This window comes from Ochlerotatus camptorhynchus, unplaced genomic scaffold (genome assembly GCF_037179485.1).
Source record: "Ochlerotatus camptorhynchus isolate MF236.1 unplaced genomic scaffold, CSIRO-AGI_Acam_v1.1 ptg000213l, whole genome shotgun sequence".
NCBI lineage: Eukaryota > Metazoa > Arthropoda > Insecta > Diptera > Culicidae > Ochlerotatus > Ochlerotatus camptorhynchus.
Genome location: NW_027040703.1, coordinates 5,621,513 through 5,645,734, shown reverse-complemented (window position 1 = coordinate 5,645,734; position 24,222 = coordinate 5,621,513). Strand labels below are relative to the sequence as shown.

The window sequence follows — 24,222 nt, the reverse complement described above, 5'->3', positions numbered from 1 at the left end:
ACGAACTTGACCATATGCATATGATAGCATGATGGTGGTCTACCACCAGGTGTAGCACGGAAACTAAGTCCGATAGCAGTGGGCTCTTTTCTCTGTTTGTCTTGGTCAAGCTTAATAACCTCTGATGGTCATGTCGCTGTATGAAGGATCAAAAACGGATTGGGTGGATCGTTTGATCGTCTTTCTCTATCCAGCACACAGGAATGAACGGTTGGTTTGTTTTCCCACTAATCTGTTTCTCTCTTGCTCACACTCCTTCAGTTTAAATGGTGCATTAGTGTGCGCCGTTTAGACGTCCAAAGCTCTATACTCATCTACGGGACAGTAAGGAATCTCCTTCCAGAAACATCGGCAAAACTCATAGGCACCTTAACTCATACATGAGTTTTGAGTTTTTGAGTTTTTCCGAGGTGATTTCGATAGCCCGACGTTTATGCGGTCACCATAGATTAGTCGTCCGGCATAGTCCCTTGAAAATTTTCAAAAACCAACCCCGATCATTGCAATCCTATAGGGGCAAAAACAAAATTATCAAACTAGCCTTTTAGTTGAATTATACTTTCAGTTTTGAAATAGGTTTCCTGTAGTATTGCAATTGAAAATAATTTACCCACAAATATTATTGCAAATTTCCACTTGGTTACCTTAAAACAAATAATCATTGAATACTTTCGTTTAAATCGGGGAATTTTTAAGATTTGAACCGGAAAAATCGGGACCGGGAATTTCAAAATGAAATTTTTTAATAATAATGTAAGCTTAGATGAGATGTGACGCTCTTTTTTGAACTGTGTAGTTCCTAAAACATTTTCAACGTAAAACGTTCTAACATTTATTTAAGTCCCAAATTCTTATCGGCAATGTTTCAATCCGTAAGACGATTTTAAGTTTGGTCGTCTAGGCCTTTTGAGATTCCGCTTTTTGATAGGGTCCCATTTCTCGGTGATGGACAATTTATTGAGTACCATTTACGGCACCATTGTGTCGCCTTTAATTCCTTACAACAAATCATGATGAATTTGAAGCTATTTGTACAGAATGCCATGCCATATTCAGCTTATGGATCCAGGCATAGTATGGCGCACTTACGGCGTAAATGTCCTTGGAAGCGCGGTCCCTCTGTGAAAGTGCAATTTTGTGAAAGCTCTCCAGCTAGACGACGAGACGAGACACCGCTGCTGCCGTTGAAGTTGCCAACAAAGAAAGAAGCATGTGTTGTGTTGTATCTACAATTGAGCATGCCAATGAGAACACTGACTGGCACAAAAGTAATGCAAAACCTAAGTACACTGGAGTCGGTTTTTACGCGGTACGTTTTTAACGAATTTCTCGCAAATGGTACATCTTAACGACTTAATTCCAATCACGTTATCCGGTTTCGGGGCAAAAGTAATCAATTGACGTACTTTTCGGTGTAAATCCAGATTTAAAATAAAATGCATAACATAATCCACACATTTAAAAATGTTTTAGCATGTGAACTTGGTTGGTCGGTTTTTGCGCGCTACATATCCCCCACGAAACAACCGACTCCAGTGTACCAAACACTAACTACGTCGCCATACTGAGTTCCATGTATGCCAATAGCAGCATCTACCACCTAGTATAATAGAAATAGAATGCATTAAACAGACAACCTGCGAAGAGCCTGCTCTCACTTGTCCTCCCCGCGTTTTCCACCATTCTGTCTAAACTTTGTCATTCACGTCGATTGCATTCCGCCGTGACGAAGCTTTACTCATGATACCGTTCGAAACAATAACGAAAACATTGATCTAGCAAACAAAACGAAACGCTGCTGTCTGGGTCAGTGTGGGTCGATGCTACAATCTAACGGAATAACTACTATTTAAATTTGATGGAATTGACACTTGCCATTTGTAAAACTTTCGGTCGGCGATCGGCTTTATTCGATTGTTTTTCCCATTCTAAATATACCGCCACAAATATATTTATTTGCGCCTTTTTTTCCTTGCTCTCCTCTCACTCCCAACACCATCATCTACCAAACGGCAACGAACGGGTCGGTTCAATTTCGATCGGTTCGGTTGGGTGCTGCTACAAGTCATATCCGTTCCACTTCGATTTCCAGCGCTATGGATTTCGTTTTCTGACCTTGTTTTCAACTGTTCCTATAATTGCTTGTTTCTTATTTTCAGGAAATCCGGGAGAAGAGCGAACAGGAAGCCCGACAGAAGGATTTCTCAACCAATGAGTCGAAAAAGCTGGACAACAGACGACTGAACCGATATCGGGATGTGTCCCCCTACGACCACTCCCGGATCGTGCTGAAGCGAGGCGAGACTGACTACATCAATGCCAATCTGGTTAAGGTAGGTAGGGAAGATTTAATGGCTAAGCTGCTATGTACCATTACGAGTGTATAGGTCTCCCAATAGGTGATTTTAAAGTACAATGTGTAATGCACAAAAAAAATCATTTCTGGGCTTGATAGGGTGAGATTTTTTTCTATTCTTCTGGGTTACTTTGTCTCAGCTGAAACAATACAACTGGCCTCAATTAAGTGTTTTTTGCGCACAGTTGGCGATTGAAAGCTTTCTATAAAACGCTGTACAGACTGGACAGTTATAACATGTTATAACGGTTGTCAAATAATTGCAACACAGAAACTACCATCAAGATAGCGCTATAACATGTTATAACTCTGTAGTCTCATTCCGTCTCGCACGCTGAGCCGATCAAGTCGCATCGGTCTCGTTGTACGACACTGTCATTTAGTTTTGAGTTTTTCCCCACGCGAGGGTTTTTTCTCGCCAAAGTTAATTGGCATAGTGTTTAGACGACTAGTGCGCGAGTGAGGAAGCCGTTAATGATATGCCGAGTGCTTTCATTACGGTCCAGCTTTAACCCAGCATCATCGCAACATCATCAGCAAAATCATCACCACTATCGGTACATCACCCCACCGATAGCAACAACGAAAGAGCGTCATATTGCCTACCGAGTCGACCGAGGCACACCAGCATCGAGGTTATTGACTCTGCAGCAGTTGGATCAAACAATTATATCTCTCCAGTCTGCTGCCGCCTCAGTGCGTTAGGTATAAATCGTGTCGTTTGTATTGTTCTCGCCAGTCCAATATTAGATTGGTGTTTAATTAGGGTGATCCAAAAATCCAATTTTTTTTTTCGCTTGATTTTTTTTTCTTGATTTTTTTTTATTATTATTTTTGTATTACTTAGGGTGATCCAAAACTCTGTAAATAGTATATAATCATTATTTTTTTTTTATTTATTTTTTTTTTGATTTTTTTTCTTTGCATGTATTACTCGTTAGTAGAGTGAAACTATATATATATATATTTTTTTTTTGATATTATTTGAAATTACTGCAATTATTTGTAAAAATTTTTTACAAAAAACACCATTGCGGCGATATTTAACCGCAATGGATGAAAATGATAAAGGCGGGGGATGGTCGCTTTCCATCTCAGACGACGAAACTCTTAATTCCACCTCACACGAAAGTCTCGAGGAAGTTGTGGAAATGGAAACCCTTGACGTTCCAGTTGACTCGCTCTCCAGCAAAAATACTGGAGCATATCCCAAGAAAAGGTATCGCCCACAACCCTCTCCCCCACCATCTCCTCCTCGTCCACCTGCACCCCCCACACCATTGCCCCCAAAAACCTCTGCGCTCCCCCGCCTAAAGGCTTACCCAGAAGCCTCGAAAGGCCCATGGGTTGTTTTTTTTCCGGCCCAAACAAAAACCTTTGAACATTCCGAGGATCTCTAAGGATCTAACAACACATTTTTCGGCCGTTACCGATATTTTCAAGGTAACACCAATAAAACTGCGCGTTACCGTTGATGACCGGAAGCAGGCTAACCAAATTGTTGCGTGCGAGCTTTTTTCATTGGAATACCGAGTCTACATACCCAGTAGTGAGGTAGAAATTGAAGGAGTGGTCACCGAAGCGAGCTTGACTAGTGATGATTTCTTGGGTCCCGATTCCTTCGGAATCTTTAAAAACCGTGCTCTGCCGAAGGTGAAGATATTGGACTGCCTTCAAATGCAGTCAGTATCCGTAGTAGGCTCCAAAAAAACTTATTCCTTGTCAAACTCGTTTCGTGTGACGTTTTCGGGTTCAGCGTTACCTCACTACGTCGCTATTGGCAAGGTTCGGCTGCCTGTACGCCTGTTTGTACCTCGGGTAATGAACTGCTCGAAATGTAAACAACTTGGTCATACATCGGACTACTGCTCGAACAAACCACGCTGCGATCAGTGTGGCGAGCAACATCAAGAGGGCCCTTGCGGTGCTCCACCAAAATGCGTGTGCTGCAAGGAGAGCCTGCATACCCTGACTAACTGCCCGAGGTATAAACAGCAGGGAGAAAAACTTAAGCGGTCTCTGCAAGCTCGCTCCAAGAGAACACTAGCAGAACTCTTGAAGCATACCGCTTCATCTTCTCAGACCACACCAAAAAACAGTAACACGTTCTCCATTTTGCCAGTTGATGATCTAGACTCTGACTCAGAGGGCGGTGAGGGTAGTCCGTTTGTCTTTAAAGGCAATACGAGAAAACGAGCAAAACAACACACCACCGAAAAGCCTCGTAAGGCCACTCGTACGGACCACCCTTCCACCTTGGAAAATTCAAGAGGTAACGGAAATACACCGAAACCCATTCCACCGGGTTTTAAACCTTGCAATTATGACAAGAACTTTCCGTCACTTCCTGGATCATCTAAAACCCCAGATGTCCCAGTTTTTCGGCCAGAAAAGCAGCTGAATAATCAGCAAGAACATGCCCCCATGTTCACGTTTTCTGGTATTGTGGATAGCTTCTTCAGTATATTCAATGTCTCTGACTCAACGAGGAGCATTATTAATTTAGTGCTGCCAATGGTGAAAACTCTTTTGAAGCAACTAGCTTCTAGGTGGTCCTTCCTTGCATCGATCATATCTTTCGATGGATAATTCTCCGAATGAGGTCGGGGATATGATCTCTGTTCTTCAGTGGAACTGTAGAAGTCTTATGCCAAAACTTGACACATTTAAATTTTTAGTTAACAACTCACTTTCTGATGCATTTGCCCTTTGTGAAACATGGCTCTCTTCAGACAACGATCTTGCTTTCCACGATTTCAACATTATTCGCCTTGACCGCGCAGATTCGTATGGAGGGGTGCTTCTGGGGATCAACAAGCTCCATTCCTTCTACAGAATCGATCTGCCTTCGGTGACAGGCATTGAAGTTGTTGCATGTCAGGTTAATATTCGAGGTAAATGCCTCAGTATTGCCTCAGTATATCTTCCACCGCGAACTGCGATTTCTCGTCAAAGTTTCTCGGATATCTGCACGGCTATGCCGGAGCCACGGTTGATCTTGGGAGATTTTAACTCTCACGGTACAGGCTGGGGGGAACTGTACGACGACAACCGCTCAACCTTGATATACGACATGTGCGACTTCTTCAAAATGACAATTCTGAACACCGGGGAAGCAACACGAGTAGCCAAACCTCCAGCAAAAATAAGCAGATTAGACCTCTCACTTTGTTCGAGTTCACTATCGTTGGATTGCTCGTGGAAAGTAATTCAAGATCCCTACGGTAGTGACCATTTGCCAATCAAAATTTCTATTACCAATGGTTCATCTTCTACTCGTTCGGTCGACATCGCGTACGATCTTACAAAAAACATTGACTGGCGAAAATTCGCGACCGCGGTTCTTGATGCCAGCCAATCGGTTGACGTACTTCCTCCGCTGGACGAGTACTCCTTTCTCGCGCGTCTAATCATCGATTCTGCGCTGCGAGCACAGACGAAACGTGTTCCGGGTATTTCCGTCCGCAAGCGACCTCCCACCCCGTGGTGGGATAAGGATTGCACCGACGCGAACAGCGAGAAGTCCGCCGCGTTTAAACGGTTCCGCAAACACGGCAAGGTCGGGGATTTCGAGCGGTACACCGACCTCGAGAAAACTTTTAAGGACTTAATTAAAGCAAAAAAACGCGGTTACTGGCGTCGGTTCGTCGATGGTTTGTCGCGAGAGACTTCCATGAGAACACTCTGGAATGTCGGCAGGAGAATGCGAAACGCGTCATCACCGATTAACGAAGACAAGGAGTACTCGGACAGTTGGATATTCAGCTTCGCGCGGAAAGTTTGCCCGGATTCGGTGTCGGTTCAAACCAACGTTCGTGATCGTCCGTCGGGTAATAACGAAATAGATTCCCCGTTTTCGATGGTGGAATTCTCACTTGCTCTCCTTTCATGTAACAATTCAGCTCCAGGAATGGATAGAATCAAGTTCAACTTGCTTAAAAATCTCCCAGATGTCGCGAAGAGACGCTTGTTGAACTTATTCAATCAATTTCTGGAGCACAACATTGTTCCGGATGACTGGAGGCAAGTAAGAGTTATCGCCATTCGAAAACCCGGTAAACCCGCGTCGGACTATAACTCGTACCGTCCCATCGCGATGCTGTCCTGTATACGGAAATTGTTGGAGAAAATGATTCTTTTTCGTCTAGACAAATGGGTCGAGTCGAATGGTTTACTTTCAGATACGCAATTTGGATTTCGGAGAGGCAAAGGAACGAGCGACTGTCTTGCGTTGCTTTCAACTGAAATTCAACTGGCCTATGCGCAAAAACAGCAAATGGGTTCAGTTTTCTTGGACATTAAGGGGGCTTTTGATTCTGTTTGTATCGATGTCCTTTCGGATAAACTCCACGATAGTGGGCTTTCACCAATTATGAACAACTATTTGAGCAACTTGTTGTCTGAGAAATATATGAGCTTTTCTCATGGAAACTCGACAACTTCACGAATTAGTTACATGGGTCTCCCCCAGGGTTCATGTTTAAGCCCCCTTCTTTATAATTTTTATGTAAAAGACATTGATGGTTGTCTTGATGAAAATTGCTCGCTAAGGCAGCTTGCAGATGACGGCGTTGTATCCGTTATAGGGCCAAGTGCACCGGACCTGCAAGGACCATTGCAAGATACCTTAGACAATTTGTCTACTTGGGCTATGAAGCTGGGTATCGAATTCTCTCCGGAGAAAACTGAGTTGGTTGTTTTTTCTAGGAAGCATCATCCTGCACAGTTACAGCTTCAACTAAAGGGTAGAACAATCACTCAAAGTATATCTTTCAAGTATTTAGGTGTCTGGTTCGATTCCAAAAGCACATGGGGAAAACATATTGCGTATGTGAAACAAAAATGCCAACAAAGAATCAATTTTCTTCGTACAATCACTGGAACTTGGTGGGGAGCACACCCGGAAGATCTGATCAGGTTGTACCGAACAACCATCTTGTCGGTTCTAGAGTACGGAAGCTTCTGCTTTCAATCCGCGGCGAAAACACATATCCTGAAGCTGCAACGGGTTCAATACCGTTGCCTCCGAATCGCGCTTGGCTGTATGCACTCGACGCATACGATGAGCCTCGAAGTACTCGCGGGTGTTCTCCCACTGACAGATCGTTTCGCGGAACTGTCCTTCCGGTTTCTTATCCGTTGTGAAGTAATGAACCCATTAGTAATAGAAAACTTTGAGAAGCTGCTCGACAGAAATCCTCAAACAAGATTCATGAGTCTCTATTACGAGTACATGACGCTGGAGATTGGCCCTTCTTCATTCAATTCCTCTCGTGTTTGCCTCCAAGACTTTTATAGTTCCTCTGTAAATTTTGATCTGACCATGTTGCAAGAAATCCGTGGAATACCAGATCACCATCGATCGATGGTTGTTCGCTTAATTTTTGCAAACAAGTACCACCATGTTAGTAACAATAAGAGTTTTTTCACAGATGGGTCAACTATAAACGCTTCCACTGGATTTGGAGTATTCAACGAATTTCATAGCGCCTCATATCAACTGCAAAAACCCTGTTCCGTATACGTTGCGGAACTAGCAGCCATATTTTACGCAGTAGAGCAAATTGCCTCACTACCATCTGATCACTATTTTATTTTTACTGATAGCCTTAGCTCGTTGGAGGCTATTCGATCAATGAGGCCGATGAAGCACTCCTCGTATTTCCTGACCGAAATCCGAGCAAAACTGAGTACTTTATCTAACTGCTCCTATACTATCACCTTAGCTTGGGTCCCATCTCATTGCTCAATTCCGGGTAATGAGAAAGCGGACTCGCTAGCTAAGGTGGGCGCTATGGAAGGCGATATTTTTGATCGACAAATCGCCTTTGCGGAATTTTTCTCAATTACCCGTCAGCACGTCCTCACCAACTGGCAACAAAAATGGAATGAGAGTGATCTGGGAAGATGGTTACATTCTATTCTCCCACAGGTGTCGAACAAGCCATGGTTCAAAGGATTGGACATGAGCCGTGACTTTATACGTGTCATATCAAGGCTCATGTCCAATCACTACTCGTTAGACTCGCATTTCTTCCGAATCGGGCTCGCAGGCAGCAATTTGTGCGCTTGTGGTAGTGGCTATCACGATATCGACCACGTGCTTTGGTCATGCACCCTACATTGTGTTGCTAGATCCGAGTTATCCGCATCCCTCAGGGCCCGAGGAAAACAACCTATGCGGCCCGTTAGAGACATCTTGGCGAGCCGAGATCTCGAATATTTTAATTTAATTTATGTGTTTTTAAAACGGATCGATCTGAGGATTTAGTAGTTAGTGTCATCTTGTGTTCCCCCAAGTTGTTAGCTGCCCATCGGTGTACCCCCATGTTTGTCTTTTTCGTCAGTTGGTCGCTTAGTTCGAGATAAAAAGCACATTGCTCTCCAAACCTTGTGTTCTCAATCCCTACCCTGCCATCCATTTGTTACAATTTGTTACCCCTAACCTCGAGATAGCCGCGAGTAATCGGCCCCCGCTTTACTAACGTTAGTTTTAAGAAATTTTGTCATCCAAACAATGAATATCGGCTCCGCAAAGCTACGGCAAATGAGCCTGGAAAAATAAACGCATTTAAAAAAAAAAAAAAAAAAAACTCTGTAGTCTGAACGTACTATAATGCTACGTTCAGACTACAGAGTTATAACATGTTATAGCGCTATCTTGATGGTGGTTTCTGTGTTGCAATTATTTGACAACCGTTATAACATGTTATAACTCGCCAGTCTGGACAGCGTTTAATAGTACGTTCAGACTACAGAGTTATAACATGTTATAGCGCTATCTTGCTGGTGGTTTCTGTGTTGCAATTATTTGACAACCGTTATAACATGTTATAACTCTCCAGTCTGGACAGCGTTTAAGTCTATTCGCATGTTTTGTGGTCCGGGAGGTCGTGAACATTTCTAGATCGGACTACGAATTAACAAATCGCCTCATGTATGGTTTCGCTATGATGAAATCATGTCAACTCGCCCAGCCTGATCCTAAAGATTTATCGATGAACTAGTGGCGTCGCGTAACCTCACTTTTTACCTGTGCACCAACTTTCAAAAACAGATTTAATGCCATATTCATACTCGAATCTGTTGAAAAATACGCTTAATGTTCTAGTTAACTCGATATCTATCCATTGCAAGCAATATTTTGATAATTATTTATGTTTTGAGAGTTGGTGCACAGGTAGATTGAGGTTAAGGCGATGCCACTGCGATGAACATTTCACAAGGTCCTATCTGCTTTGATCGAACTATGCTATGCAAATTGATTTTGAATTATTTTTACCACATAGTTTGATAAAAGAGGTTCGCATCTAGCGTCCTCAATGTTAAATACAACAGGGAAAGTTTTTGCAACAGAGTTATTAAGGAAAGAGAATGTCGGTGAAAAGAATCGATCAATGCACATGGGACCTTTTGAAACGTTTATCTAGATTATTTAAGAAGTCAAAAATGTTTGGGCCTAAACCATCAGTTTCAGGATTTATGGATTTTATATATTTAAGTCAACCTTTTGATGTGATTTGCCGGGGAAAAACCGGGAAAAATGCGGGAAAACCCAAATCGCACCGGGAAAGATAATGTATACTCATCCTAAGTAACAATTTTGGTTTTATCATAGTCTTGTAGGCCATAATTTGGTCTTCAAGAATGATTTAAACCCTTATAAAATTTGCAATTTTACATGGAATCAATCAATTTTTTAAATATACATAATTATATTCATTTGTTTACACTTCTTTTTACAATTTTCATATTATGCTTTCACTGTGGTAAAGTATCAAAATTTCTCAAAATTACAAAACAAATCTATTCTTTTCTTTCACTTGTTGGCGCATGTGGAGCTACCAAGATAACTTCTTCTTCTTATTTCAATTTCAAACCGTATTTGAATTTCTAAGTCACCATATAAATGTCACTATTGGTTACTTAGTTATTATTTAAAAGTCACTATTTGGTCATTATATCCGTAATTTTAGTCAAACGTCAAACAAAAGGGTATTTATTCAGCTTTCAAACGATATATAACAAGTTATTACATTTTACCGTTTCGAACGAACTGTCGCACTTTACTTGTGCGCATCCTCGAAGTTTTTGCTTGACAATTGCCCAATATTTTTCGATCGGTCTGAACTCAGGGCAATTCGGAGGATTAATCTCTTTGGCGACGAAATTAACATTGTTTGCAGCATACCATTCTAGTACCTCCTTAGAGTAGTGGCAGCTGGCTAGATCCGGCCAAAGCATAACGTTGGTCTTGTGTTGCCGAATGAAGAGTAAAATCCGCTTTTTCAGACACTCTTTAATGTAAACCTTTGACATCATTTTGTGAGATGTGATGAAAACCTTGGTTTTAAGGCCACAACTGCAGATTCTTTGCTAAATCATTAGTTTCCGAGTAAACTTATCAGCAAACACAAATGTATACCTGTAAGGGACATCCCCACGACCAAACGTCAAACGTTTTTTGTTCCAACCACCAGGGGCGCGGTGGTGTATTAAACCGTGCGTCCAGATTTACTTTGAATCGAGCTTTATTATATCGCATCAGCACTACCAGCCCTGACCTAGTTATGTCTTCGGTTCACTAGGTTAAACATTGATTGTTATGCTTAAGTTGAACATATCGCACAAGCGGGGAAAGCTAGAGATGGACTAGCCTTCGGCTAAAAATCTCTTAAATAATGATTTAAAAAAAAAACAAGCGGGGAAATTTAAAAAAATTCCGGGAAATAAACGGAGAAAACCGGTTAATTTCTAATCAAGATTTGCTGGTCACCGAGCAAACAATTCCTTTGCTTGATCGATAGCTTTTCTTTTCTAAGCTTAAAATTTCATAATTTACTGCAGCGTTTAGATTGCGTTAGTCACCTACGGAACAACATTTTTTTTTAATTTCTGTTCGGAGCGATTGGCACTCTGAGTCGCCAGAAAGTGAACAAAGGAACAAATTTGATAACACCTATAATATAAAAATTCCACCCCCGACAGATGGAACAAGCCGACCGGAAGTACATCCTATGCCAGGGCCCGCTACCGCTCACCGTCGGACACTTTTGGCTGATGGTGTGGGACTACAACTCCCGGGCGATCCTGATGCTGAACAAACTGATCGAAAAGAAACAGATCAAGTGCCACCTGTACTGGCCGGAAAAGATCGGAGAGGAACACAAACTGGACCTACCGGACGTGCAGCTAGCGATTGAGTACGTCAAGTGTGTCGAGTATAAAAACTTCTGCAAAAGGACTTTCCGGTGAGTGGAGTGATTTCTCGTTATTTCTGTTTTCAAGGTTGTCTAATCGGTTGTTGATTGCGCTGATAATTTAAGAATGAATTAGAAAACAGAGGAAACCCCTGTCTAATGGGGATGTGAATCACGACAGCGTAAAACCATGTGTTAGACTAGTCGTTGAATGGCTTTGTTTTTTTTTTCGATTTATAAACATACAGATTAAAAGACTTGGAATCGAGTAAAACGCGCGAGGTGGTACAGTTTCATTACACCACGTGGCCGGACTTTGGCATTCCCAGTTCACCGGTAGCATTTCTACAGTTTTTGAAGGAGGTTCGCGAGTCGGGAGCGCTAGACAAGGATGTCGGTCCACCTATCATACACTGCAGTGCAGGAATCGGCCGGTCCGGTACGTTTTGTCTGGTGGACTGCTGTCTGGTGTTGGTGAGTTGTGAAGCCTAAGACGATCGGGTGCGAGTAGCTCAATTTGAATTTTTGTTTTTGTATGCAGATCGACAAAGAGGGAGAGGACAAAGTGTCCGTTCAGGATGTGCTTCTGGAACTGCGGCGATACCGCATGGGGCTGATACAGACTGTTGATCAACTGTACTTTTCATATCAAGCTATCATCGAGGGCATGAAACGTATGAATAATTCGGTAAGTACGAACTACGGTTACAAATTTGAAATATTTGGAATTGATAATTACTATTTTTCATGTTTTCTTGTAGTCATTCGAGGACTTTGAAGAGCTGTCCGTTGTGGCAGTCAACAACCAAGCCACCTCGGATCAGGAGAACGACGATACCCCACCGCCTTTACCGCCGCCTCGGTCGCATTCGCTCATGATCGCCCAAAAACCATTACCAACGATTCCGAACAGCGAGAGTGTCCACGAAGATTTGATTACGTGCAACGAACGGGATATGGTGAACAACTTAGTGAACCTGGAGAAGAGCAAGCAATACGAGATCAGTAAGGATCGACCGTTGCCACCGTTGCCGAAGGAGAGCTCGCTAGACAAGGTGCACGAGGCGAACAGTTCCGCCGATAGCGGTGCATCGAGTAGCGAAGAGGAAGAGCTTATTGAGGAGAACGATAGCGATCAGAACGGTGATGACAGTGACGATGAAGACAATAGTGATAACATCGAAAGCTCCGTGCTGGACGATACAACGATAACCAGTTCGTCTTCGTCGGCGATGACTTCGACGACGGCAACAATGACGACCAGTGCGACGGCAACGGCTGCCAATAGTAATACATCGACGTTGGAATCGAACCGTGGTGAAGGCGGAGACAAATCGTTCGATGCCAACGCAATGCTGCCACCGGTGCCGAATGGTGTAGACAGCAATAGCAATAGTGCCGGCGAGGAGGCTGTGTCCAGTCCGGAGAGGGGACAGTAAGTATTTGAATATTGATATCGTGTATGAATATGTGACGGGCTCTTTCGAACGCTGGGCGTTCCTGGGTCATGGTGCAGCTAAGATGGTCTTTCCCGTGAAATTCCGGGATTTCCCGAAGAAAATTTCTAATATTAAGTTCCATTCACCCAGGTCGAAGGTTGCGTAAGGGAAGTTGATTTCGAGTTAAAAGGCTTGAAGTACCGTGTGGTGCCCGTTCACCGTTCGACATCCATTCACGGTTCATTTTGTCAAAATTGGTTGAAAAAGTTCCCAACATGAGTTCCAAACATGCGTTTAACCGATTAATTATCTCGTTTAAGCTGCCATCGGCACATTTATTTCATTGGTTATTGTCGAAAAAATGTTTTTTTTTGTTTACATCCATATGAGAAGTGATTGGAGACCCAACAACGATCAAGGATTCCCTTCACCGCTCCCTTAAAAAATAAACTTAAAATAGACATTACTACCAATATTGCATAACAAAGGCGAATGTTTAATCAATATCTAACCTCAATAACTTACAAACTTATAATGCTTCAAATGGCCCGAAAAGATAGACAATTCAAACAGTAAATATTTCCACTACGACATGAGCGGTGAATATAACCCCTGGTTACGGGCACTAATAGGTATGCCTCGAAATCAATTTTAACAGCATTGTTTCGGATGTTTTATATTTTATCCACAATCTTATGATAATGACCTTCATGTTATTTTATTAACGATTTGAACTTGATTTTGCTCTAAAGTGAGCGGTGAACGGACACCACACGATAGTTGTCATTCGCGCACATGTAAATGAGCTGCTTACTACTAAGTGGTGTTCACCCAACGTTAACTTCAAACTACATACTCAATATTAAGTTGTGCACCACTTAACCGTTAGCTTCCCGCATCTGAAGACCATGAATATCACGTAAATTTTATCAAAATTTAATTTAACATTGACGTGAGCCACGTGAAAATGATCGAAGGGGGGGGGTTAAAGAGGTTACGTGATTTTTCACGTAGCATTAACGTGAAGATTTTTTAGAGTGTGCTCTTCCTTTTTTGACTACAAACGTGAGAGATTCGCTGTAAACTTACTATTGAGTTATGCGTTGCGTTCACTCTCACGTTTGTAGTCAAAAAACAAAGAGCAAAGCCAACTCAACCGTTGGATAGTTTTGTTTTCCGTGTAGATTTTATCTAAATTCCCGGGATTTTCCGAAAATAATTCTGGAGCGAATTATCAAACTATTATTATGAGTCAAGGAACCATGCAATGAGCTGGGATAATATTCAGAAATACTTATTTTGATAAAACTCTTCGATACTACAGCAACCATAATCGCATAACTGTCACATGTGAATAGTAAATCTGTAAATCAAGCAAATAGGAGACTGATATGTGATTATCGGCGGTCGTTGAGTCGTTGAAAACACTCTTGAATAGTGCTGTGACGAGGTCGTATTTATCGACAATATCGATATCGGTCTCTGAAAATATCGATATTATTTCGATATCCGATTTTGAGTATCGATATCGGATCCGATATCCAATATTCAATGGAAAATACATTAAACATATTTCATTCTCTTCCAACTTCATAATGCATTTGGAATATCAAAAACATCGACATTACCCAAACAAAAATATTCTGTCCACTCTTCGAGCCTACATCGTACAGTATTCGCCGTGTTTTCGAAACCAAACGCTCTCAAGGGACCGAGGTTGTAGTATTAGACAGAAGTTTCAGAGCCAACAAATATGGAAATGTACTCTTCTTATTTGTCCTCAGTAAGATAAGTACCGTTAAATAGCACATGTCATTAGTTCGATACCACTCCTTGCGTACCTACATATCAATTTCTGTACGAAGTGAGCTGTCCACTTCGGTTGTTATTGCGTTGAACCATTCCCTCGTGATTTTTATGTTCGTATGGCAAGTATTAATTTCACTGGGAATAGAGGAGAAACTACCGGACCGTATAATGAAAATAGACTAGTTTGCTTTAAGCTCACGAGTCAACTGAACTCTTCCGTATATTTTGTTTATCTTTTTATGCTGCCAGCAGTGCTGCCAGTTGGGCGGAAACAAAACATCGCAGCGTCACTTGACAGCTTGACGCTGTGATAAATGCGCCGGTATGCCACAATTCTTCCCTTTTTAAACAGGCTATCAATTCAAAATTTGACCTTCGTCAACCACAATCAATTCAAAATACTCATATTAATAATCATAACAGAAGTCTTCAAGTTTCTTCTCCTTCTTATTTCTCTTCGACCTTCTGGGTTCCTCTGTCACTGTCACTTCCTGATGTTTCCTTTTTTTTCCCCCACTCGGGGCCTTCAACTCCTCACTACCGATGTCGTCTGCTCCACTGTCACTAACATCCACCCTCGTGGTACTGTCCGGCTCGCAGTTCGTAACTGTCCTAGGCGTTTTCACAGTGACAATAATATTCGGGTACTCCCAGACGACCTCTCGGTAAGGCCTAATATGTGAACGATGCGCCATCGCGCCTACGCTTCCAATTTGTACCTGGAATACATTGTGAGAGTACTTTTTAATAAAGATTGCTTTTAACCATCTTGAATGAAGGGAAGGATTGTGGTTCTTATACCACACTTCATCTCCAGCCTTCAGTTTATCAATAGCATCCTGTGAATGCCTCGGGATTGTCCCGACCAACTCTTGTTGGATGATTTCATCCGCAGGCTGTGGTAAAGCTAGTTGCTTCTTGTAATGTTTTTTTGGGTTTACCAAGTCCAAAAGAGTCTTTGGCGTATATGAAAATATTCTTTCAGACGGAAAATGCCCGTCGCTAGTCAGGTTGTAATTTCTGAAGTTAAACAAAAAAAGGTTTATCTGATCCTCCATATCTAATAGTGCAATATTTGGTTCCAATAGGAATGTCTTAAGTACTTCCTTTACTGTTCTCACTAATCTCTCAGCTTGTCCATTGCTCGAAGGGTGGTAAGGGGGACTTTTCATTACCCTGACACCTTGCCTCTCAAGAAAACTTATAAAACCATGCGAATTGAAAGGAGGACCGTTGTCCGACACTAAAACATCAGGTAAACCGAAACGCGCAAAAAACGCCACTAGTTTTTTTAATACCCTATTACAATCTGTTCCTTGCTTCATCCACTCCACTTCAATCCACTTAGAAAAACTGTCAACTATCAACAGATAAGTACGATGCTCAAAAAAGAAGAAATCCACATGGATTCTACTGAAAGGCCTTGTTGTCGGTGTCCATTTAGACTTATCCTTCGTTTCCTTGTAAGCAGCCATGCCATTGCAGGCATCACAGCCTGTCACATATCTTTCAATGTCGCTATTGATGCCGAACCAATAGACCATGCGTCTCGCTAACTGTTTCATTTTCACTATACCAGCATGGTTGTTATGCAAAAGTACCAGTATTTGCCTTTGATGCACTTTCGGTATAATCACCCTATCTGCATAAAGTAGGCATCCATCCACTAATTCCAGGTCCTGCTGATTTGCGTAAACATCCGCAAAACGCTTGTCCACTCTATCAGGCCAACCATTGAGCATAAACCATTTAATTTTCTGCAAAAATTCGTCATCCTTAGTACTTTCTGCTTTCATTTTCGAATCCATGGGTATATCCTTCCCAAAATTTATGCTTTTAATCGTAGCTGCATCCAAATCTTCAGGAACATTCTGCTGTAAGGGGAATCTTGAACAAAAGTCTGCATTTCCCAGCTTATTTGAAGGTCTATAAATAATGTTGAAATCATATATTGCTAAGTCCAAAATAAACCTCTGGAGTCTGGTAACATAAATCGAGTTTTTACCCGCCTTGCCAAAAATTCCAACCAATGGCTTATGATCTGTGTAAACCGTAAAAGGTTGCCCATAAAGATACTTATGAAACTTTTTGATGGTACATACTAGCGCTAACGCCTCCAAATGCAAAATAGGATATTTCTTTTGTGCCTGATTTAGTGAAAAAGATGTGAAACTTATTGGTTTCTCAATTTCATCCACCACGTGAGCTATTAACCCCCCTAGACCATAGCTTGACGCATCCGTGACAACCACTATTGGTTTCTTTGGGTCATAAAATTCTAAAAGGTTTGCCTTCAACAATGACGCTTTACCGTCCTCAAATGCCCTTTGGCAGTTGTCATCCCAGATGTACTTCACGTTGCTCTTTAATAAATTGTATAAATGGTATAGTTTAGATGATAAATGTGGAATGAATTTATGATAATAATTAATTAAACCCAGGAAAGATTTTAATTCAGATTCATTTCCCGGCGCCTTTGCTTTTTCAATGGTGGAAATTTTGTCTGGACAGGGCATCAGCCCCCTCTCACTTATGATGTGCCCCAGATATGTGAGTTCTGTCACAAAAAACTTGCATTTTTCAAAATTTACCTTAATGTTAGCTTTTGCTAACCTCTCCAAAACCATTATAAGCTTGCTCTTGCATTCCTCCAGTGTTTTTCCTGCAATCAAGACATCATCTAGGTAGCATGACACATTTGCAATCCCTTCCAACACTTTATCCATTACCTGCTGAAAAATAGACGCACTGGAAGACGCACCTTGCGGTAATCTATTGTAAGTATACAAGCCTTTCATAGTATTAATCACCACAAACTTTTTGGATCTTTCTGTCAGTTCTAATTGAGTATAAGCACCTTCCAAGTCAAGTGCACAGAAAAAATTGCATCCCGCCAAATTCGCAAAAATGTCTTGTGCTGTTGGTAACGGATAAGTGTTCGGTACGATAGACTTATTAATCGATACTTTGCAATCAATAACCAGTCGTATATCATTATTTTTCTTCATCACAATAATAATGGGTGATGCCCAATCACTGGTATCTATAGGTGTAATGACCCTTTCTTTTTCTAATTTGTCCAGATATTCATCCACCCTGTCCCTTAATCTATATGGCACCTCATAAGCCTTTTTAAAAATGGGTGCCTCATCCCTGAGCACTAATTCTGCTTTAAAACCCTTAATTGGTTTACAGAAATCTTTCTCAAACACATTAAAGAAACGTTTCCTTAAATCTGTCACACCATTACCACCATACTCCTGATTTAAATTGTTGATTATCAACGATTCAGTGAAGAAATTCCTCCAATTGGGATAAAAAACATCAAGCCAAGTTCGACCCAATAACGGAAAAAAATCGTTTTCACAGTCCAGCACTAACAAAGGCATAGACTTCTTCTTTCCATTGAATTCTACCTCGACCATTGCTTCCCCCATGATTTTCAGTTTAGCTCCGTTTACAACAATAAGCTGTTTCCCATATCCACTCAAAGGATTGTCAAATTTAGCCAAATATCTCCTCTTACTAATAACAGAAACGGAAGAACCACAATCTACTTCCATTTCCAGGTCTTTACCTTCCACATTCACTTGTACTAAACAAGGATTACTTATTTTATTAATGGACGAAACCAACAAGCATTGTAAATCACCTGAATCGCTTTCCTCTTCCTCCGACTCGTCCGTGCGCATCCGTTCGAGCAGCTCTGTGATGTGCCTATCCGCTGAAGGTCCCGGCCTATATGAATCGACCAGATTCACCGCATCTCTGTGAAGGTTTTTCAGTTTGAAACACTTTTTCTTGATGTGACCTTTCATACCACAAAAATGGCATATCGTCTCTGAATAATCCGGCCGATGCCCCTGCTTGAACCTTTGCCCATATCTGAATTCACCGGAACTCGTTGTAGGATTTCTCCCTCCGTTCCTTTGCGGCGTCGTATGGTAAGGCGTGTAACCCAAACGGCTTCTTACCGGCCCCCTGCTGTTGCCTGCCTCCTGGTGCGCTAACTCGTATGTCCTTTCCCATTTCCTTTGCGCGTATCCCTTGCCAATGGCTCCTACCAAACCCTCATTTTTAAGACCATCCGCCGTTCCGGCATTTGCCTTAGCCACCTCCCACGTGGCTATTAACTTTTCAGCATTTGCTAAGGATAATTTTTCCTCGCTTAACAGCCTTTGTCTAAGGCTTTTGTCCTTTATCCCTGCTATAATGCGATCCAGTATGGCGACATTTTTAAAATTTTCTAAGCCGCAAAATTCGGCCTGCAATTTAAGGGACAAAACGAAATCTTCCGTGGTCTCGTCTGGATTTTGAACCCTGGTGCTAAATTTATACCTTTGTACTAAATCAGGATCTATTTTATCTAGACGACTTTTGAGTTTGGCAACCAAATCGTCAAAAGCCGCCTGTTCAAAATTTCCCGCCGGATAAAGAAGCTTGATTTCTTCGAACATGACTGGCCCGCTCAACGTAACGAAATAGGCCATCCTGTCTTCATCCTTCACTTTGTTTACCCGGAAGAAATATTTCAAACGAGTAAACCAATCGTTGAAGGAGGTTCCACGACGATATGGTTCAATCGTAAAGGCCACGTTAGAAGAACTCATTTTTCTTTTTCTTTTTTTTTTATATGTAAGGAAAGTTTTTAAAAGCACACTATTCGTTCCCCAATAAAATGGCTAAAAAGAAAATGACTGCAGTCAGCACAATATGGTCATTACCCAATACCAGAAAGGAAAGGAGAAAAAAAATGGAACCTAATTGAAAGGTACTTCCAACAAAGGATAAAGAAACAAAAGGTTTTCCACTCACCGACCGAAAACAAAATGTCTTTGCCGACCTTCAGCCGACCTTTTCAAACAAGCGCCGGATATCCTGGCACCGGAGTAGAGTCACCGGCTATGCAGTTCTTTGCCTACGCTGAGAATCCTCTTCCGCCTTGGAGAAGTGTGTTATCACTGGCCCCGTAAGGGAAACTCACCCTCCGTTCCGGCAAGTCTCGTGATATGGTCACTCCGGATGGATTTAGCGGCCACTATCCAGTTTTAATTTACCTGCCGAACCTTTATCAAATGAAAGAAAAAAAAACTCTCTTATAATTTGATCAACACAAAAAAAAACTCTTCCAAACCACTTCTGGTCACCCTATTTATAAAACCGTATAAAGAAAAACACCTAAACAAAAGCGCGTCTAGCAAATCCTGTCTCTCTCCCGGCAGTCACCGGCACGCTGTGAACAATGGCGATTCCCGCTGACAAAAGGTTTTCACACTTCAGTTTGTCCACTTTTCACTCTACTTACGGTTCTTTTGCCTCCGCTAAAACCCGAAAAATACCGGCGGCTTTTACCTCGGCTAAACTAGTCCCTCCTGGGAAAGAAAATATCTCTCCGCTTGATGACCACTATGCCTCCGTATGCACCCGCCGATGTTGTACACACTCGATGCTGCTGGCGTACTTTTTTTTTTTTTTTTTCTGCACGAATAGCACTGCGGTTTCACTTTTCACCAAATCGCACGCGAAAACAAAAAGGTGAAGGGAATCGTTTCCTACCCGTCGCCACTTTTATGTTCGTATGGCAAGTATTCACCTCTATTCCCGTTTTCGTTCGAATCGTTCGTTCGTACGAACGACTCGATTCGAACGAGTTCGAAAACGGCATTCTGGTTTTCGTACGAACCCGTTCGAACGAAAGCTTTTTCGAAAATAAACAGTGTTAGTGGTACCAGATGCACTTTGACATTTCTTAACAATTCGAAGCATAGACCGCGCACGAAATTGACATTATTCGGTCAAGTGGACTGTCAAACGATGTCAACAAAACAATAACATTGTTGAAATTTTTTGGTTGAAAATTTGAAAATCTCACTGATTTGAAAAGATAACTTGCTGATGTCTTCTGAGAAGTTGTTAAGCAGAAAGTTGGCCACCTTTTGGTGAATCGTCCCGGTTTCCGGTAGGATACAAGTCTGATCCTGTGGATGATCCGGAATATCCGTAAAAGTGGTCAATTCATGAAACTGATCCTAGAACTCCGCGTTTTTTAGAAACCACTCATAAACGTCTTATCAGAATGAATTCGTTGTGACCGAAATATGGACACTGGGGACTACAGGATAGTCCTCTAAAAGAACCGGAACATCCGTAAAAGTGGCCAATTCATGAAACTGATCCTAGAGCTCCACGGTTTTTTTCAAAACCACTCATAAACGTCTTATCAGAATGAATTTGGAGTTGTATCTGGAATATGGACCCTGCGGACCACGAGATGGTTCACCGGAAGATTCGGAACATCAGAAAAGTGGTCAATTTATGAAACTGATCCTAGAGCTCCGTGGATTTTTCAAACCACTAATAGACGTCTTATCAGAATGTATTTGGAGGGACTACATGATGGTCCACCGGAAGATCCGGAACATCCGTAAAAGTGGTCAATTCATTAAACTGATCCTAGAGCTCTACGGATTTTTCTGAACCACTCATAAACGTCTTGTCGGAATGTATTTGGAGTTGTGTTCAGAAATAAGTATATGGAGACTACAGGTTGGTCCACCGGATGATCCGGAACATCCCTAAAAGTGCTCAATTTATTAAATTGATCCTTGAGCTCCACGATTTTTTAGAAAGCACTCATAGACATCTTATCACAATAAAAACGGAGTTTTGACCAGACTGTTTATACTGGGGACCACGAGATGGTCCATTAAAAGATCCGGAAGATCATTGCAAGTGTTTAATTCATGAAACTGATCCTAGAGCTCCTCGGTTGTTTTTTTTTTTCAAAACCACTCATAAATTAATATTAATAATAACTCAATAAGACGATGTTTTCAAATGGCTTATTGAATAAATTTTGATGTGATGAATTAAAAATATAAACTTTGAAGCTAGTCCCTCGTTAAGTTGTAACTCCAATGAAACATCTCCAAGAAGTCAAAGGAAATAAGTCCATGAAATCCGAGGAATAATATTCAAAAATTCCGATAAAAGTGTCTAAAAGTTATTAATTATTTAAATACCACCTAGAAATCATCCATGATAATAAATAAAAAAAAATGTGTCTATGAGCAGTTCTAAAAAACCATAGAGTGCTTAGATCAGTTTTCTTGACCTATCCACTTTAATGGATGTTCCGGATATTCCGAAGGACCATCCAATGGACCCTGGGGTCCATTTTTCAGTCACAACTCCGAGTTCATTCTGATGAGTTGTCTATTATTTTCCAGAGGAGCGTTCATGGTCTCCAGGGTCTGTTTTCCGATCATAACTCCGAATTCATAATTATAAGACGTCTATGAGAGTATACGAAAAAAAAACGGAGTTCTTGGATTAGTTCCATGGATTGAGCCTTTTTACGGATGTTTCGGATCGTTCGGAGGACCATCCACTGCACAATGGTCCCAAAGCCGTATTTAGGAAGACAAAAATGTTTGCACCCATAGCGTCAGTTTTAGGTATATAGTGTCTTCGGGAAAGATTCTTCATATTGTTTGGCCGATCTTTTTATGTTAGTGAAATTAGGGTGGTCCACAAAATTGGAGATTTGAAAATACCTACGTTTTTTAATTATTTTCGATAGACCAATGCAATTTTCTAAAAGTTGTAGAACAATCAATTCGAAGCAATTTCGCTCAAGACACTAAAATGTTATCTCTTAAGGTTCATGAGTTATGATTTTTTAAACAAGCAGGTTAGAATGGCCCATAAAAAACAGATTTCTTCGAATATCTTTTCATAAGTTCATTTCTCGTAAAAACCTTGTTTTGGTTACATTTAGAACTTATGATGACGCATATTTTTGCTGAAGCAACCAGGCTGCTATCTTTTTTTATTATTAGAAAATAAATGGAGATTTTCTTCGAAAAAATGGTTCTATTAAAATGACAATGTCTCTAAATGGAGCAAACCGATTTTCAAACTTTCGATTTCATTTAAAAGATCGTGTTTTTTCAGTATTTGTGGGAAAACTGTGAGAGCGTTTTTTGTTTAAAGTATTAAATTTAATTTAAAAAAAATCTTTTTTTTTATCAAAAACTAGCCATAACTTTTAAATAAGGAGATTCAAATTAGTGATTTCTGCAAAAATATGCGTCATAAAAAGTTCTAAAAGTATTTGGAATAATGTTTTTACGAGAGGTTAGGGTGGCCCATAGAAAATCGGCTTTCTTTAAATATTGTTTATACGTTGATCACCAATAAAATTATTTAAAGAAAGATTTCTAGGGGCCACTTCAACCTACTTGTTTAAAATAACCATAAGTCATGAACCATAAGAGATAAAAATGTGATGCCATGAGCAAAGTTGGTTCAAATTGATTGTTCTACAACTTTTTGAAAAAGTTGGAAGGGTTGTATACTAGATACGACCGCAGGGTTGGCGTTGGATAACGTCTGTTATGTGTTGTACTTAATTGTGTATATTATATTTTAGGAATATTCCTTGATAACTCTTTTGCGAAAGTTTGGTGGCCCTGAAAAGGGCCGTTTTGTTGGGCTGATGTTGTTGACAATTATGGAACGGGCGACCTTGTTGGACGCTTATATAGTAGAACAGAAAATATCAGAGGTGTCAGATACTCGCATCTGATGTCTCGGTTGGAGAAAGTATAAGAATATAAAAAATCAATCGATTTTCACCATCTTTAGACAATGGTATACTTTTAACCATTTTTCAATAGTTTACAGAATGAAATAAATAGTTTTGAAACATTCAGCCAATCGATTGATGCCATTATCTCGTAAATCTATCGAGAGACGGTTGAGTTATTATCGTTCAAAATATTTTAATTTTTCGTAACGCATGCAAAATGACTGTTTTCAATTTTGTACCCCCGTATGTTGCCGAAAGACGTTATCCAACGTCAAAAAACTGCATTAGTCTATCTCAAGTAATAAAAAAGGTTGAATTTTCAATTCACCAATTTTAAGCACCACCCTAATTTCAAATCGGCTAAAAAATACGAATAAGCTTTCCCGAAGACACCATATACCTAAAAGTTATGGTTTTGGTGCTAATATTTTTGTCTCCATAAATACGGCTTTTATGGATGTTCAGGTTCTTCCTGGTGAACCATCTCGTGGTCCCAAAGGTCCATTTTCCGTCTAAGCGTTCATATTCCGGTCACAACTCCAAATTCATTCTGATAAAACGTTTATGAGTGGTTTCGCTAACTCATGGAGCTCTAGGATCATTCTCATGAATTGACAACTTTTGCGGATCTTCCGGATCTTTCGGTGGACCATCCTGTAGTCCCCAGAGTCCAAATTCTAGTCAAAACTCCGAATTAATTGTAATAAGACCCTTATGAAAGGTTTAAACAAAAACATGGAGCTCTAGGATCAGTTGCATGAATTGACCAGTTTTACGGATGTTCCGGATCTTCTTTTGAACCATCCTGTGGTCCCCACAATCAAT

At 41.0% G+C, this 24,222-nt stretch overlaps 1 protein-coding gene across 2 annotated transcripts in view; it reads left to right on the top strand.

Moving 5' to 3' along the window:
• Nucleotides 1–24,222, top strand: part of Ptp61F (Protein tyrosine phosphatase 61F) — a 64,939-nt gene that overhangs the window by 21,486 nt on the left and 19,231 nt on the right. For both annotated transcript variants that reach the window (XM_065224668.1, XM_065224666.1), the window contains exons 2-6: nucleotides 2,160–2,333; nucleotides 11,345–11,607; nucleotides 11,805–12,030; nucleotides 12,098–12,244; nucleotides 12,318–12,991. In XM_065224668.1, the coding sequence (XP_065080740.1) occupies nucleotides 2,160–2,333; nucleotides 11,345–11,607; nucleotides 11,805–12,030; nucleotides 12,098–12,244; nucleotides 12,318–12,991 (1,484 nt within the window). The remainder of the gene's footprint in view (nucleotides 1–2,159; nucleotides 2,334–11,344; nucleotides 11,608–11,804; nucleotides 12,031–12,097; nucleotides 12,245–12,317; nucleotides 12,992–24,222) is intronic.